This window comes from Pogona vitticeps, chromosome 4, assembly GCF_051106095.1.
Source record: "Pogona vitticeps strain Pit_001003342236 chromosome 4, PviZW2.1, whole genome shotgun sequence".
NCBI classification, from domain to species: domain Eukaryota; kingdom Metazoa; phylum Chordata; class Lepidosauria; order Squamata; family Agamidae; genus Pogona; species Pogona vitticeps.
Window position 1 is genome coordinate 120899260 of NC_135786.1, and position 12398 is coordinate 120911657.

The 12398-nt window shown below is 44.3% G+C and overlaps 1 protein-coding gene across 6 annotated transcripts in view; it reads left to right on the forward strand.

Annotated features, from left to right (window-relative positions):
- COP1 (COP1 E3 ubiquitin ligase) overlaps positions 1 to 12398 on the forward strand; it is a 333778-nt gene that overhangs the window by 180275 nt on the left and 141105 nt on the right. For all 6 annotated transcript variants that reach the window (XM_072998208.2, XM_072998210.2, XM_020813947.3 and 3 more), the window contains one exon: positions 333 to 476. In XM_072998208.2, coding sequence (XP_072854309.2) covers positions 333 to 476 — 144 coding nt within the window. The remainder of the gene's footprint in view (positions 1 to 332; positions 477 to 12398) is intronic.

The window sequence follows — 12398 nt, forward strand, 5'->3', positions numbered from 1 at the left end:
CTTTAATAACCATTCTAGGTCTCCCAAGTTGTCATATAGTGCAGAAAAGTACAGTAAATTCTTCTATTGTGTATTTTTACAGTATTAAGGATAACATTGCTCATCTCCCCCTTCATTCTTTTACTTGCATGTTTTCTGGTTTTCTTTTTCCAGTGATTAAACTTACTTTACTTGTTTGTAGCGGGTACAATATAAGAATTTTGGGAATCTATTTTTAAACTATGATGCTTATAAAGGATTTATTGTTCATCCAAAAATGGATGTCATAATTAAACAATGCAATTAATATCTTAAGTAAATTTATTTGTTCTGTTTGTGTCATCATTTCTTAGTATTGAATTTGACCGGGACTGTGACTATTTTGCCATTGCTGGGGTGACAAAGAAGATTAAAGTCTATGAATATGGCACAGTCATCCAGGATGCAGTTGATATTCATTACCCAGAGAATGAAATGACCTGTAATTCCAAAATCAGGTATGTGCTACCTTCCTAATCACTCCTAGTCATAAAAGGATCTTTCTGGTCAATTTAGTGTGTGCATCTAACTAGTCATGATGAGTGAGGTGCTGTTCATTCTTTTGCTTAGAGGTCTGTTTGTCATAAATAAAATTCCTGGCAAAGGATGGCATATCATACTGTGTCAGTAGCAACTATATCATTGCTGTATGAGAGTGCAACAATATATATTGTTTAACAGAGGAAATTAGCATCCCATAAGGCAATTCTGAAAATGGGGGCATCCCAAACAAAAAATATATATAACTTTGAAACTGGATATCAGATCAGTGCCAAATTTGGCACAGGTGCAGCAAATTGTTTGGGCAAATGGTTTTCATGTTATGATTTTTTAAAAAGAAAAATATTCCCCCTGTGCAGACCCTGGTGACCTTTTCTGTCTGCAAAGTTAAAACAGATCAAATATATTGAAAAGACCAAACTTGCTTATCTTGAAAGAGAATGGTTAGTACCAGCTGCATTTTTTTTTTAATTTGGAAGGAATCCAGGCATCAGGGGCTATAATACTTACTTTGAAAAGCTATTTCGAAGGGGAAATACCTTTGTCCTTTTGACTTTCTTATAAACTGGTTATCAGCATGAATGTTCTAAACATAAACATTGTTTTAACTTGGGAGCGGGGAAGGGAATCTGAACTTTTGAAATATAGAAATATTTTCATGGTCTAGCATATTTTCCTTAGGGACTATATCCGGGTGACACACTGTAGCTTGTGAGCAAGAATCTCTTAGTGCAAGATATTTATTATTATCAACATAAATAACATTGCCTGAGCTACATAGAAGATTCTGGTTATATTCTATCAAAAAGCATTGGATGACCCTAGCCACAGGAGGCTCTTGGCTCTCTGGCCTCTGTATTACTTGGGTTGCTATGGGAACAGATTCAACCGCTTCCTTAGTAGCTCCATTATGTTGGAGCCATTTGGCTAACCGGAATTTCCCCCTTTTTGCTGATTAACATCTCTAGTCTTTTGGGTCTGACGTTGAGCCCCAAAATGTCCTCCCCCCCCCCGCATAATATTGTTTACTGGCTTTGGGTGGGATCCCTCTCCTCTGGTCATCCCACACTTTTCCGCCAATTTTTACCTCAGAGAACCTGGGGTTTCTTATCTCACTTATGGAATCTGCATTTTCACTTGCTTTCATTATATTTTAAGGATTTTTGTCTCTCATGAAATAGCGCAATTCCCCAGGTAAAATAGAACAGAATTCCAATCACATTTTTCATTTGTTTTCATGCTCCATCCATTTCTCCAGACATTGAACTAATTTAACCCCCAATTGGGAATAAGATTCCTCAGGCTTTTTGGTCAGGGCATGAAATTTTCAGCTCAGGTGTTCTGCATTGATGCTATATCTAGAATAAACCAATTTTCTATAAGCTTCAAAGTCTCTGGCCTGCTCTAGAGGCATCTGTGAATAGAGATCAGCTAAATCTCCACTTATTTGGGATCTCAGCACAATCATTCTATCTTCCTCTTTCACATTAAAGTCCCAGCACATACGTTCAAAGGAAATGAGGAAAGATTCTGGGCACTCATGTTTTCTATATTGGGGAATTTTCTTTAGATCAATCTTTGAGAGATTTCCCTCACTAGTGCTGTTTTTATTATTATTTTAAGAAGTTAATTCTAATCGTTTCATCTGTATTTGAAATTCCATTTCTCTTTGTCTTAATTCCATTTCTTTTTGACTTTTTTCTTACTCAAATGCCATTTCTCTCTCTCTTAATTCTATTTGTCTAGCCTGAGCTCTCTCCCTTTCTCTAATTTTTAATTCCTTGAGTTGTAGTCCCTGAGCTTTTTCTTCAGACCTAGCTTTTTCTTTCTCCAATTCTAATTGATTTCTCATAACTAGCTCCTTCAATTTAAATTCCTGTTCCAGCTTCCATTTTTCAAACTCTTGTGAGATTGGATCATTTTCTCTCCCCGTGGCACCCTCATGAGTCTCATCCTGTTCCACAGATAGAGGAACTCCATTTCCCTCCACTTCCTGAGGTAAACCTTGTGCCTCTTGAGGATCAATTACCTCAATTACTAGCTTTTTACTACTTTTAGGTGGCATATGTATGTGTATTTCTTTGGATTAGAGCTGGTTTATATTGCAGAGATAGTCAGACCTCTTTTTAAAATACTTTTTCTTTCTAAGATACTATGTAGCTCTCCCTTGGCAGCTAAGAATGGCTATACTTTTTCTGGCATGACGCCAGCCATGATGTTCTTTGGTCTGAGACAATCCTCTTGCCCCTAGACACAAAACAAATTCTGATGTTTGTTTCTTTGTTAGTTTATTTATTTATTTATTTATTTGATGCCCCACCTATCTGGTCATTGCGACCACTCTAGGCGGCTTCCAGACAATATAAAAAATAACATATAAATATACCAAAATTAAAAATATAAAACAATAAACAATAAGCGGATTCTTCAAGATGGAAAGGTAGCAAAAGATAACTGAAAAGGAAGAAATTAAGTATTGACTGGAGGAAAGGCCTGCTTAAACTTCCAGGTTTTTAGTTGGGTCTTAAAAATAGCTAGCGATGGGGCAGCACTTATCTCTGGAGGGAGGATGTTCCAGAGGTGTGGAGCCACCGCCAAGAAGCCCCGATTTCTTGTTTTTTCCTTTCGGGCCTCTCTCGGCGTCAGGCCCCTCAGCTTCACCTCCTGACTCGATCAAGTGATATGGGTAGATCTTGGTGGGACTAGGCGTTCCGTCAAATATCGAGGTCCTAAACCATTTAGGGCTTTATATGTAAGCATCAACACTTTGAAGTCTATGCGGAATCGGATGGGCAGCCAATGCAATGCGGCCAGAGTGGGTGAGATATGTTGGTATCTTCTCACTCCACTGAGTAATCTGGCCGCAGCATTCTGCACCACCTGTAGTTTCCGCAGCAGCCTCAAAGGTAGCCCCACGTAGAACGCATTACAGTGGTCTAATCCTGAGATTACGAGCGCATGCACCAAGTCAGTGAGCACCCCAACATCGAGATAGGGTCGCAGCTGGGCTATCTATCGAAGGTGAAAAAGGTGGTATGGACCACCGACGCCACATGAGTTTCCATAGTGAGCATTGGGTCCAGATGGATCCCCAAGCTGCGAACCCCACTCTTGGCGGCAAGAGTTGCCTCCCCAAAAGAGAGTGTTTCCCAAACCACCCACTGTGGGGGCGCCCACCCTCAGTACCTCCATCTTATCTGGGTTCAGCCTCAGCCCATTTTCCTGCATCCATTGCAGTACAGCCTCCAGGCAGCGCTGAAGGGACAAAACGGCATCACCTGCAGTTGGAGAAAAGGAGATTTAGAGTTGGGTGTCATCAGCGTACTGATGACACGATGCCCCACACCCCCTGATGACCCCACCCAGCGGCCTCATATAGATGTTAAATAGCATTGGGGAGATAATTGACCCCTGTGGAACCCCACAATTGAGACTCCACAGGGCTGAAACATTCTCCCCAAGCTGTACTCTCTGGGGACGGTCCTCCAAGAAGGAACAGAGCCAGGCAAATGCCAAGCCACCAATTCCCAACTCAGAGAGCCTCCCCAAGAGGATACCGTGGTCGACAGTATCAAAGGCTGCTGAGATGTCGAGAAGGACCAACAGAGACACTTTGCCCCTGTCAGCCTCCCTCAGCAGGTCATTGTACAGGGCGACCAATGCCGTTTCTGTACCATGGCATGGCCTGAAGCCCAACTGAAATGGATCCAGGGCATCTGTTTCATCCAAATGCGCTTGGACCTGGTCGGCCCCACCCTCTCGACCACTTTGCTAATGAAAGAAACATTAGTGACGGGCCTATAACTGCCAATTTTGTCCGCCGCCAAACTAAGCTTCTTCCTTATGGGCCTAATGAGTGTCTCCTTGAGGGCAGAAGGAACTCTGCCCTCAAGGAAAGACCCATTAACTATTGCTGTGGCCCATTCCGTTGTTATAGGCCTGGCTGCTTTGATTAGCCAGGCCGGGCAAGGGTCAAGGGAGGAGGTGATGGCACGACAGTGATCAAGCGCCTTGTCCACAGTGTCCAGCGTCACAGGCTGAAAGCAGTTGAAAGTCACCAGGCAAGATGGAGCGCTGGACATCTCCGCTCGACTCACTGTATTTTAAAAGGGAGAAAGGAGAAAGGTCCCGGTGGATGACCTCCACTTTAGATTTTAAAAATGCTGCAAATTGGTGTGGTGAAAAACTAGAGGGAGGCCCATCACTCAGACCAATTCCGGATAGGTTGCATACTATACGGAATAATTCCGCCTGCTGATTTGGAGCTTCGCTTATCCGGTTAGTGAAGTATAGATGACTGGCAGCCTTGGCCAGTTAAAGGTTAGCTGCGACCCTGACAGCTATCCAATTATGATCAGTCGGGTTCTTCCTCCACTTGCGCTCTAGCCTTCTCCTTGTTCCTATCACCTCAGACCTGTTTTGTCCCCGGCTTCCACTTTTTCTTCACAAGCGCTCCGTTAACTCTTGGAGCCTTGGATTCTAAGCTGGGTGTATTCAAATTCTGAGGTAACCTCAAATAGAATTTTTCTCTTAGAGTTGTTCCCTATCTTTAGTCCTCCCAAGATCTGCATTCAGAAGCCCCGCCAGTAAGCTTTTCCACAAAAGCTCTAGCGAGTCACCCTCTTCTTTATTACAGACCTCTGACTAAAAGGCACTCTTGACTCAGAAAAATTCACTTTAAACTTCGGCTTTACTAGAATATTTTCGTATCCCGTCGCTGGACACCACTTGTGACATTTATCATGTGGCTCCTGCCTATTTCCCCAAACAAAGGGATCACGCTATGCCATCCCACCAACAGATACCAATTGTGACATTCTCTCTTATCCTCACTTCCACCAGTGGATTTCCTTTATCCACAATACAGTGATGCCTCGCAAGACGAAATTAATTCGTTCAGTGAGTTATGTCACATTCGTTGAGTTATGTTCGGTGAGCCAGAGGTCCCCCGCCAGTTTTTTCACCCATAGGAATGCATGACTTAAATGTCAATGCATTCCTATGGGAAACCGCACCTCAGAAGACGAAAAAATTTTCCTCTTGCGAGTTACCAAAAAACTCCCAAGATGCTTTCCTCTTGCGATTTTTTCATTGCGCGAGGCATTTGTCTTGTGAGGCACCACTGTATATAAAGAACTTTACTCAGACACTTGTCTGGTTACTGCCAACAGAACTTATTTATTGAAAGGTGTTAAATTTAATCAGAATCACAGATGTTCTTTATTCAGTGCATACAATCAAATCATTAAAATGTCATATGTCTTGCCACATAACCAATCACCGCCTGCTTGACAAGTTTATCTCTATTAGTATCTGTTCTCACTATCTCCCTGACTATCTTGTTCTCTCTCTGCAAATTCTATATCTCTTCCTTCATCTCTTCTGCCAAACCCTCTTATATCCGCTGACTGCCTCTCCACTCCTCTCATAGGCTCATGCAAATGAGATCCTGAATCTGAATGACAGGAGTGATGTGGGGCAGTGGTCACAGGGACAGTGATGGAGAGATTGCCATTGCCCATAAATTGGTACACATCCTTGTCTTCTCACCCGTGTGGGAACTAATGAGATAATCAAGTGGAAATATGAAGAAATCATATCAGACTTTGAAGCTGTGGAAAGGGGGCCAGATAGTCTTCCCATCCATCCTACAAGTACTCAGAAGAGGAATAGAAAAGGAAAAGGAAAGGTTAACACTCCAGGTGAATACTCCAGGCTATGAAGTGGTGCCAATTTGAGGGTTTGGACTTTGGCACCATAGGGTTCTCTTGCTGGAAAATGGACAGCCAGCAAGTGATGGGCTCCACCTCACAAGGACTAGGAAGAATATGTTTGTCCAGAGGACAAAGAAATTCATCAGGAAGGCTTGAAACTGAACTGGAAGAGAGGCAAACTTGGAGTTAAAGACAGATGAAGACTTGTGCATAGTAAGAGGAACAGACCAAGCCATTCTAATGGTCTTCACTAAAATGTAGGAAGGAAACCAGACTGCGAATCATACAGTCTCCAGAGTCTTTATATGAATGTCAGGAGTGTGGAAAACAAACAAGAACTGATAATCTTAGTTGAGGAGTGTAAATATAACTTGATAAGGATAACTGAAATTCTAGAGGGGAAAATACCTTGGATCAGGTATATAGTAACATCATGCATGGATATAAGACGAAGCCATTGCCTAGCTTGGGACAGTCAGATCATATATCTCTGTTTTTGATTCCATCATACAGACCTCTTGTTAAAAGAATCAGACCATCAATTAGAGAAATACAAGTGTGGCCAGTGGATGCATCTGAGCAACTTCAAGATTGCTTTAGGAGCACTGATTGGGCACTGTTTGAGGAGGACAATGTTGATACTTATGCCTCGACAGTACTGTTTTATATCAAAAGCTGCATCCATGTTGTTACTACCACCAGACAAGTACGAGTGTTTTCTAATAACAAGCCTTGGCTAAATAGAGAAGTGCGCCTTTTATTAAAAGCCAGAAATGCTGCTTTTCATTCTGGTGATGGACAGTACAGAGAGGCCAGAGATAAACTGAAAAGGGGCATTAGGGATGCCAAAGCTATGTACAGCCAGAGAATTGAGCAACATCTTGAGAGTTCTGACACTCGTTGAGTATGGCACGGCCTACGACAAATCACGGGGCAGAGTAACAAAAACAGTCTGTGTAGCAGCAGTGATTTTTTGGCTGAGCAGTTAAATCAGTTTTTCAGCCGTTTTGAGGTGGAAACAGGAACAACCATTATTCCAGCACCTACTGTCTATAATACATCACTAGAATCTACCATTGACAGGCAACCACTAGTACTGCAGATTTCAGATGTGAGACGCGCTTTCCAGAATATTAACATTCGAAAGGCAACTGGACCAGATGGAACCATGGGACGAGTTGTTAGGGGCTGTGCTGCAGAATTAGCTGGAGTTTTTACGGATATTTTCAGTCTATCCTTGTTGCAGTGTTCAGTCCCCACTTGCCTGAAGACATCTATTATAGTGCCAGTCCCCAAGCAGTGGTATCTCTCACTGATTATAGACCAGTAGCTTTAACATCTGTTATTATGAAATGTTTTGAGAGATTGGTGCTGGATTACATTAAGGCTAGTCTTCCACCTTCTTTGGACCCATGGCAATTTGCATACAGGAGAAATAGATCTACTGATGATGCTGTGTCCATTGTACTCCATACTGTATTGAGCCACTTAGAACAACAGGGAACTTATGCGAGGCTGTTGGTTGTGGATTATAGCTCTGCTTTTAATACCATTCTACCAAATAGGTTGTTTTTTAAAATGATCAACCTGGGATTACCTCAGGAGATCTGCATGTGGATAAAAGATTTTCTGACAGATAGGCTACAGTCAGTAAGGATGGGATCTCACCATTCTTCTACCCTGGTACTAAGTACAGGAGCTCCCCAGGGCTGTGTGCTAAGTCCCTTCCTCTATTCCCTGTACACACATGATTGCACCCCACTGTATAACACCAATGCGATTAAATTTGCGGGTGATACGACAGTGGTGGGGCTCATAAATAAGAACAATGAGTCTGCTTATAGAAAGGAAGTACAAAAGGTTGATACTTTGGTGTAAAGAAAATCATCTCACACTTAACATCAAAAAAACTAAAGAACTCATAATTGATTTTAGGAGGAAGAGAAATGTACATTTACCACTGTACATAAACGGTGAGGAAGTGGAGAGAGTTGGTAGTTTTAAATTTCTGGGTACTTACATCTCAGAGGACCTCTCATGGACTATTTATTTATTTATTTATTTATTTATTTATTTATTTATTTATTTATTTATTTATTTATTTATTTATTTATTTATTTATTTAATATCCCACCTATCTAGTCAATTAAGACCACTCTAGGCAGCTATAAATGCCAACATGCTAATGAAGAAGGCACAGAAGAGGCTGTATTTCCTGAGAATGCTCAGCAAGTTAAATTTATCTCAGCATTTACTTCTGTCATACTATCGTAGCACCATTGAGAGTGTCCTAACCTATGGCATTCTGGCATAGTTTGGGAGTAGCTCTGTAGCGGACAAAAAAGCTCTACAGAGAACCATTAAAATTGCCCAGAATATCATCGGGCTCCAGCTACCAACCCTGGATGAGATCTTCACATCCCGCTGTCTGAGGAAGTCACACAGCATCCTGAGAGACTCTTCCCATCCTGCTTATAACTTTTTTGAACTGTTGCCATCTGGCAGAATATATAGAACAATTAAGACTCGGACCACACATTTTCTGAATAGTTTTTATCCCAGAGCTATAATTGCACTTAATAATGAGCTTAAAGACCACCAGTAGTGAATAATTAGTTGGACTGTGTTACTTGGCCTGCGGTGTAGATGTTTGTATTTTTAGTGGGGGACTTTTAGTGGGTGGGGAGTGTTTGGGGAATTTTATGTGTGTGCATGTGTCTGGTCTCTGGGTATCTGAATTTCGTTGTATGGGTATACTGTGTATATACTTACAATGACAATAAATTATTATTATTATTATTATTATTATTATTATTATTATTATTAGTAGTAGTAGTAGTAGTAGTAGTAGTAGTAGTAGTAGTAGTAGTAGTAGTAGTAGTAGTAGAAGTAGTATTTTCGTGGTCTCTTTGAATGCACACATATGGGTATTGTCTGCTCCTGTGCTGACTCTCTCGGAAGATTCTAGAGCTAAAAGTAACAATTTTATGGTGTGATCCTCCATGAGGTATAAGCTCCTCCCACCCACCATCTTCCTCAGTTCCTTTTTTCTGCTGAGCTGAACGGTTCTCAGGAAAACTAGAGCGCTCCGCTTTTGCCTTTAGGCTATCTTTTTCAGGCTCTTTGAGCTTTTGTTTGCAGTTTATTACCTAGTTAGTGGTCCTCCTAGTCTTTTGTTAGCCTAGATTGGCTTCCCGCTGGTTTTTCCCCTCCCTTTCCCCTTCCCCCTCCCCTTTTTCCGTTTGCCTCTCTAACTCGCCTCACATGGCCTCGCTGTCGCCTTTCAAGTGGTGTACAGCTTGTGTGAACAAAATCGCACTCTCCGACGACCACGATCAGTGTCTTTTTTGTCTGGGAGAGGAGCACCAGACTTCTTCGTGCCCTGCTTGCAAGAACCTTACCAAGCCGGCACTTAAACAAAGACTCCAAAGGCTCAGGTCTTACCTCTGGCAAACGGCTGTGAATCCTCCTGCTGCGTCCTCAGAGGCGGCCAGATCTCCTGCTCTCTCAGCGGACAGAATTCCAGCAAGTCAATCCACTACTGACTCTGTTTCGGTGCTACCAGCTAAGGACACTGTTGAGAAAGGAAAGCCATCTGGTAAGCACAAAATGCCTTCCTCTGGGAAAACTCGAGCACCCGATGCGGGCTCGAAAAAGAAACCAAAACTTGCTTCCAAAAGGCCCAGGAGAGAGAAGCCTCCTGATGTGCAGCCCCCTCTACCCTCTCTGCCTTCTCCAATTCTTGAGGAGTCCTCAAGGGAAGCTCCCTATCTAGTCTCGGATGGAGACGAACCCCATGAACCGGCAGGCCTTTCTTCAATCCCCCTTGGTATTCCGAGCATTGGCCTGAACACGGCTGCGCCACGGTCCAGCCCAGCCTCAGCCCATTCCAACCCTGAATCAGGGTGGGCAGTTGAAAGCTCGGCATCAGAACCGGAGGCTTCCCCTTCCCCTCCGCGAAAGAAAACGGAGAAAAGAAAGCACATTTCCCCGCAGAGGCCCGCCGCGCCCCATAGTGATTTTTGCCACTTTCCGATGGGGCCGTTCCAGTACCTTGACCCCTATATCTGGCAAACCCTCCATGATCGGTACCAGCCCGACTAACGCCGGACCCCCCTTTGGCCGCCCCTTCTATGGATTTCCTCTGGCCTCGTACTTTGGTCCCTGTTACAACGGCCTCAATGTTTTCACCGCGCCCCGCTGCACCATGTAAACCAGCCTCGCACCTTCATGCAGCCCCTTCGGCACCAGCCTCGCGCCCTACTCCGGCACCAGACCCGATCCCTGCTCAGGGTCATTTCGAGACTCTGCCTACACAATGGCATCAAGCCCCCCCTACTGAGGGTCTTGCCCAATCCAACTACCCTTCCTCTCCAGGCTCACCAGCTTCTTCGGAGCCGCAAGACACCGAATCCTCCCATGAGCCTGACTTGCCCCCTCCACCTCCTGACACGAGGGGCAGTCACACCTCGTCTTCTTCAGATGATTTTTCCTCCTACACCCAGCTGGTTTTCCAGATTGTACAAGCCCTGAACCTCGATGCAGAGCAGCCTGCACCTGTTGATGTTTATCCCGTGTTTGATGACATCGACCAAGAACGAGTTGCTCCGTTGAGCCTACCCTTTAACAAGTCTATTTTTCGTCTCATTAAGGACACTTGGGGAAAACCCCCTTCCACTTTGCAGATTTCTCGCCATACCAATGGCCTTTACAGAACCCACGGTGTCGAGGCGGAATTCCTCACCAAGCATCCGGTGCCAAATTCCATCATCGTGGAATCGAGTCAAGCTTGAGCTCACTCCAAAGCCAAACCTATCCTTACTAATAAGGACGGCAAAAAGTTGGACACGTTGTCCAAACGAATCTACTCTTTACAAGCCTTTTTGCTTCGGAGCATCAGCTACCAAGCTACCGTGGGCGCCTTCCAGCGTTATTTCTGGAATCAAATCCTTCCATTGCTCGATGCAATCCCTGAACCTGTCAGGGCTGACCTCATTAACATTCATGCCCAGGCCATCCTCCTGGCCAAGTATCAGAGGGTTGCGGCCCAACACGCCGCCGAAGCAGCTGCCAAAACTCTGGTGACTTCCATCTCCATCCGTCGCCACACCTGGCTCAAATCCTCGACAATTTCGGATGACACCAAGTCCAGAATCGAGGACCTTCCCTTCCATGGTGTCGGTCTCTTCAACCAAACGACCGACGACACCATGGAGGACTTTCATAAGAAACGCAAAACCGCACGTTGTTACTCGGTCCAGCCGTCTACCTCTTACCAACGGCCGTTTTATCGCTCGGGTCAGGTCTACCCTAGGCAATACCAATCTCAATGTTTTCAGCCTTACAGGCAATACCAACCGAAGCAAACTGACAGATCGCTGCCGGCCCCGCAGCCCCTTATGGCATCGTACAAGCAGCAATCCTTTACATGCCACTGCCAGTTCTTTCGTAAAGGACAACGAAAGGGTAAGCAGTACTGACATCTGTCCCTGCCACCCTCACCTTGGGCCCCCTTTGTCCTCTACCAGGTTGGCCCCTTTCTTTCACCGATGGCAATCCATTACTTCTGACAAATGGGTTTTATCCATAATAGCACGTGGCTGCCTCATTGAGTTTTCCACCTTACCCCCTTTGGGGTTTATTTGTTACACCTCATACTCCTCCACCCTGCAGGACGAGGTTACCAAGCTTATCCAAAAGAGCGCCATTTCTCCAGTCCCACCATCGGACTACCACGATGGCTTCTATTCTAAGTACTTTACCGTCCCTAAAAAGGACAAGGGGCTTTGTCCTATCTTGGACCTCACTCATCTCAACCGCTTCATATCTCCCCACATGTTTTGCATGCTCACACTGGACTCTATTATCCCTTTGCTTTCGCAGGGAGACTGGTTCATAATTATAGACCTGCAGGATACATACTTTCATATCTCCATTCATCTGGCCCATCGGAAATTCCCCCAGTTCCAGTTCAACAGCATCGCCTACCAGTTCTCCGCACTCCCGTTCGGGCTCTCTACCGCCCCCTGGACTTTCACAAAGTGCATGGCACCGGTAGCCGCCTTTCTCCGGCTCCGCGGCATGAATGTTTATCCCTACATTGACGATTGGCTTATTGTGGCGGCATCGTATCACGACGCCATACGAGCCCGGGACATTACATTT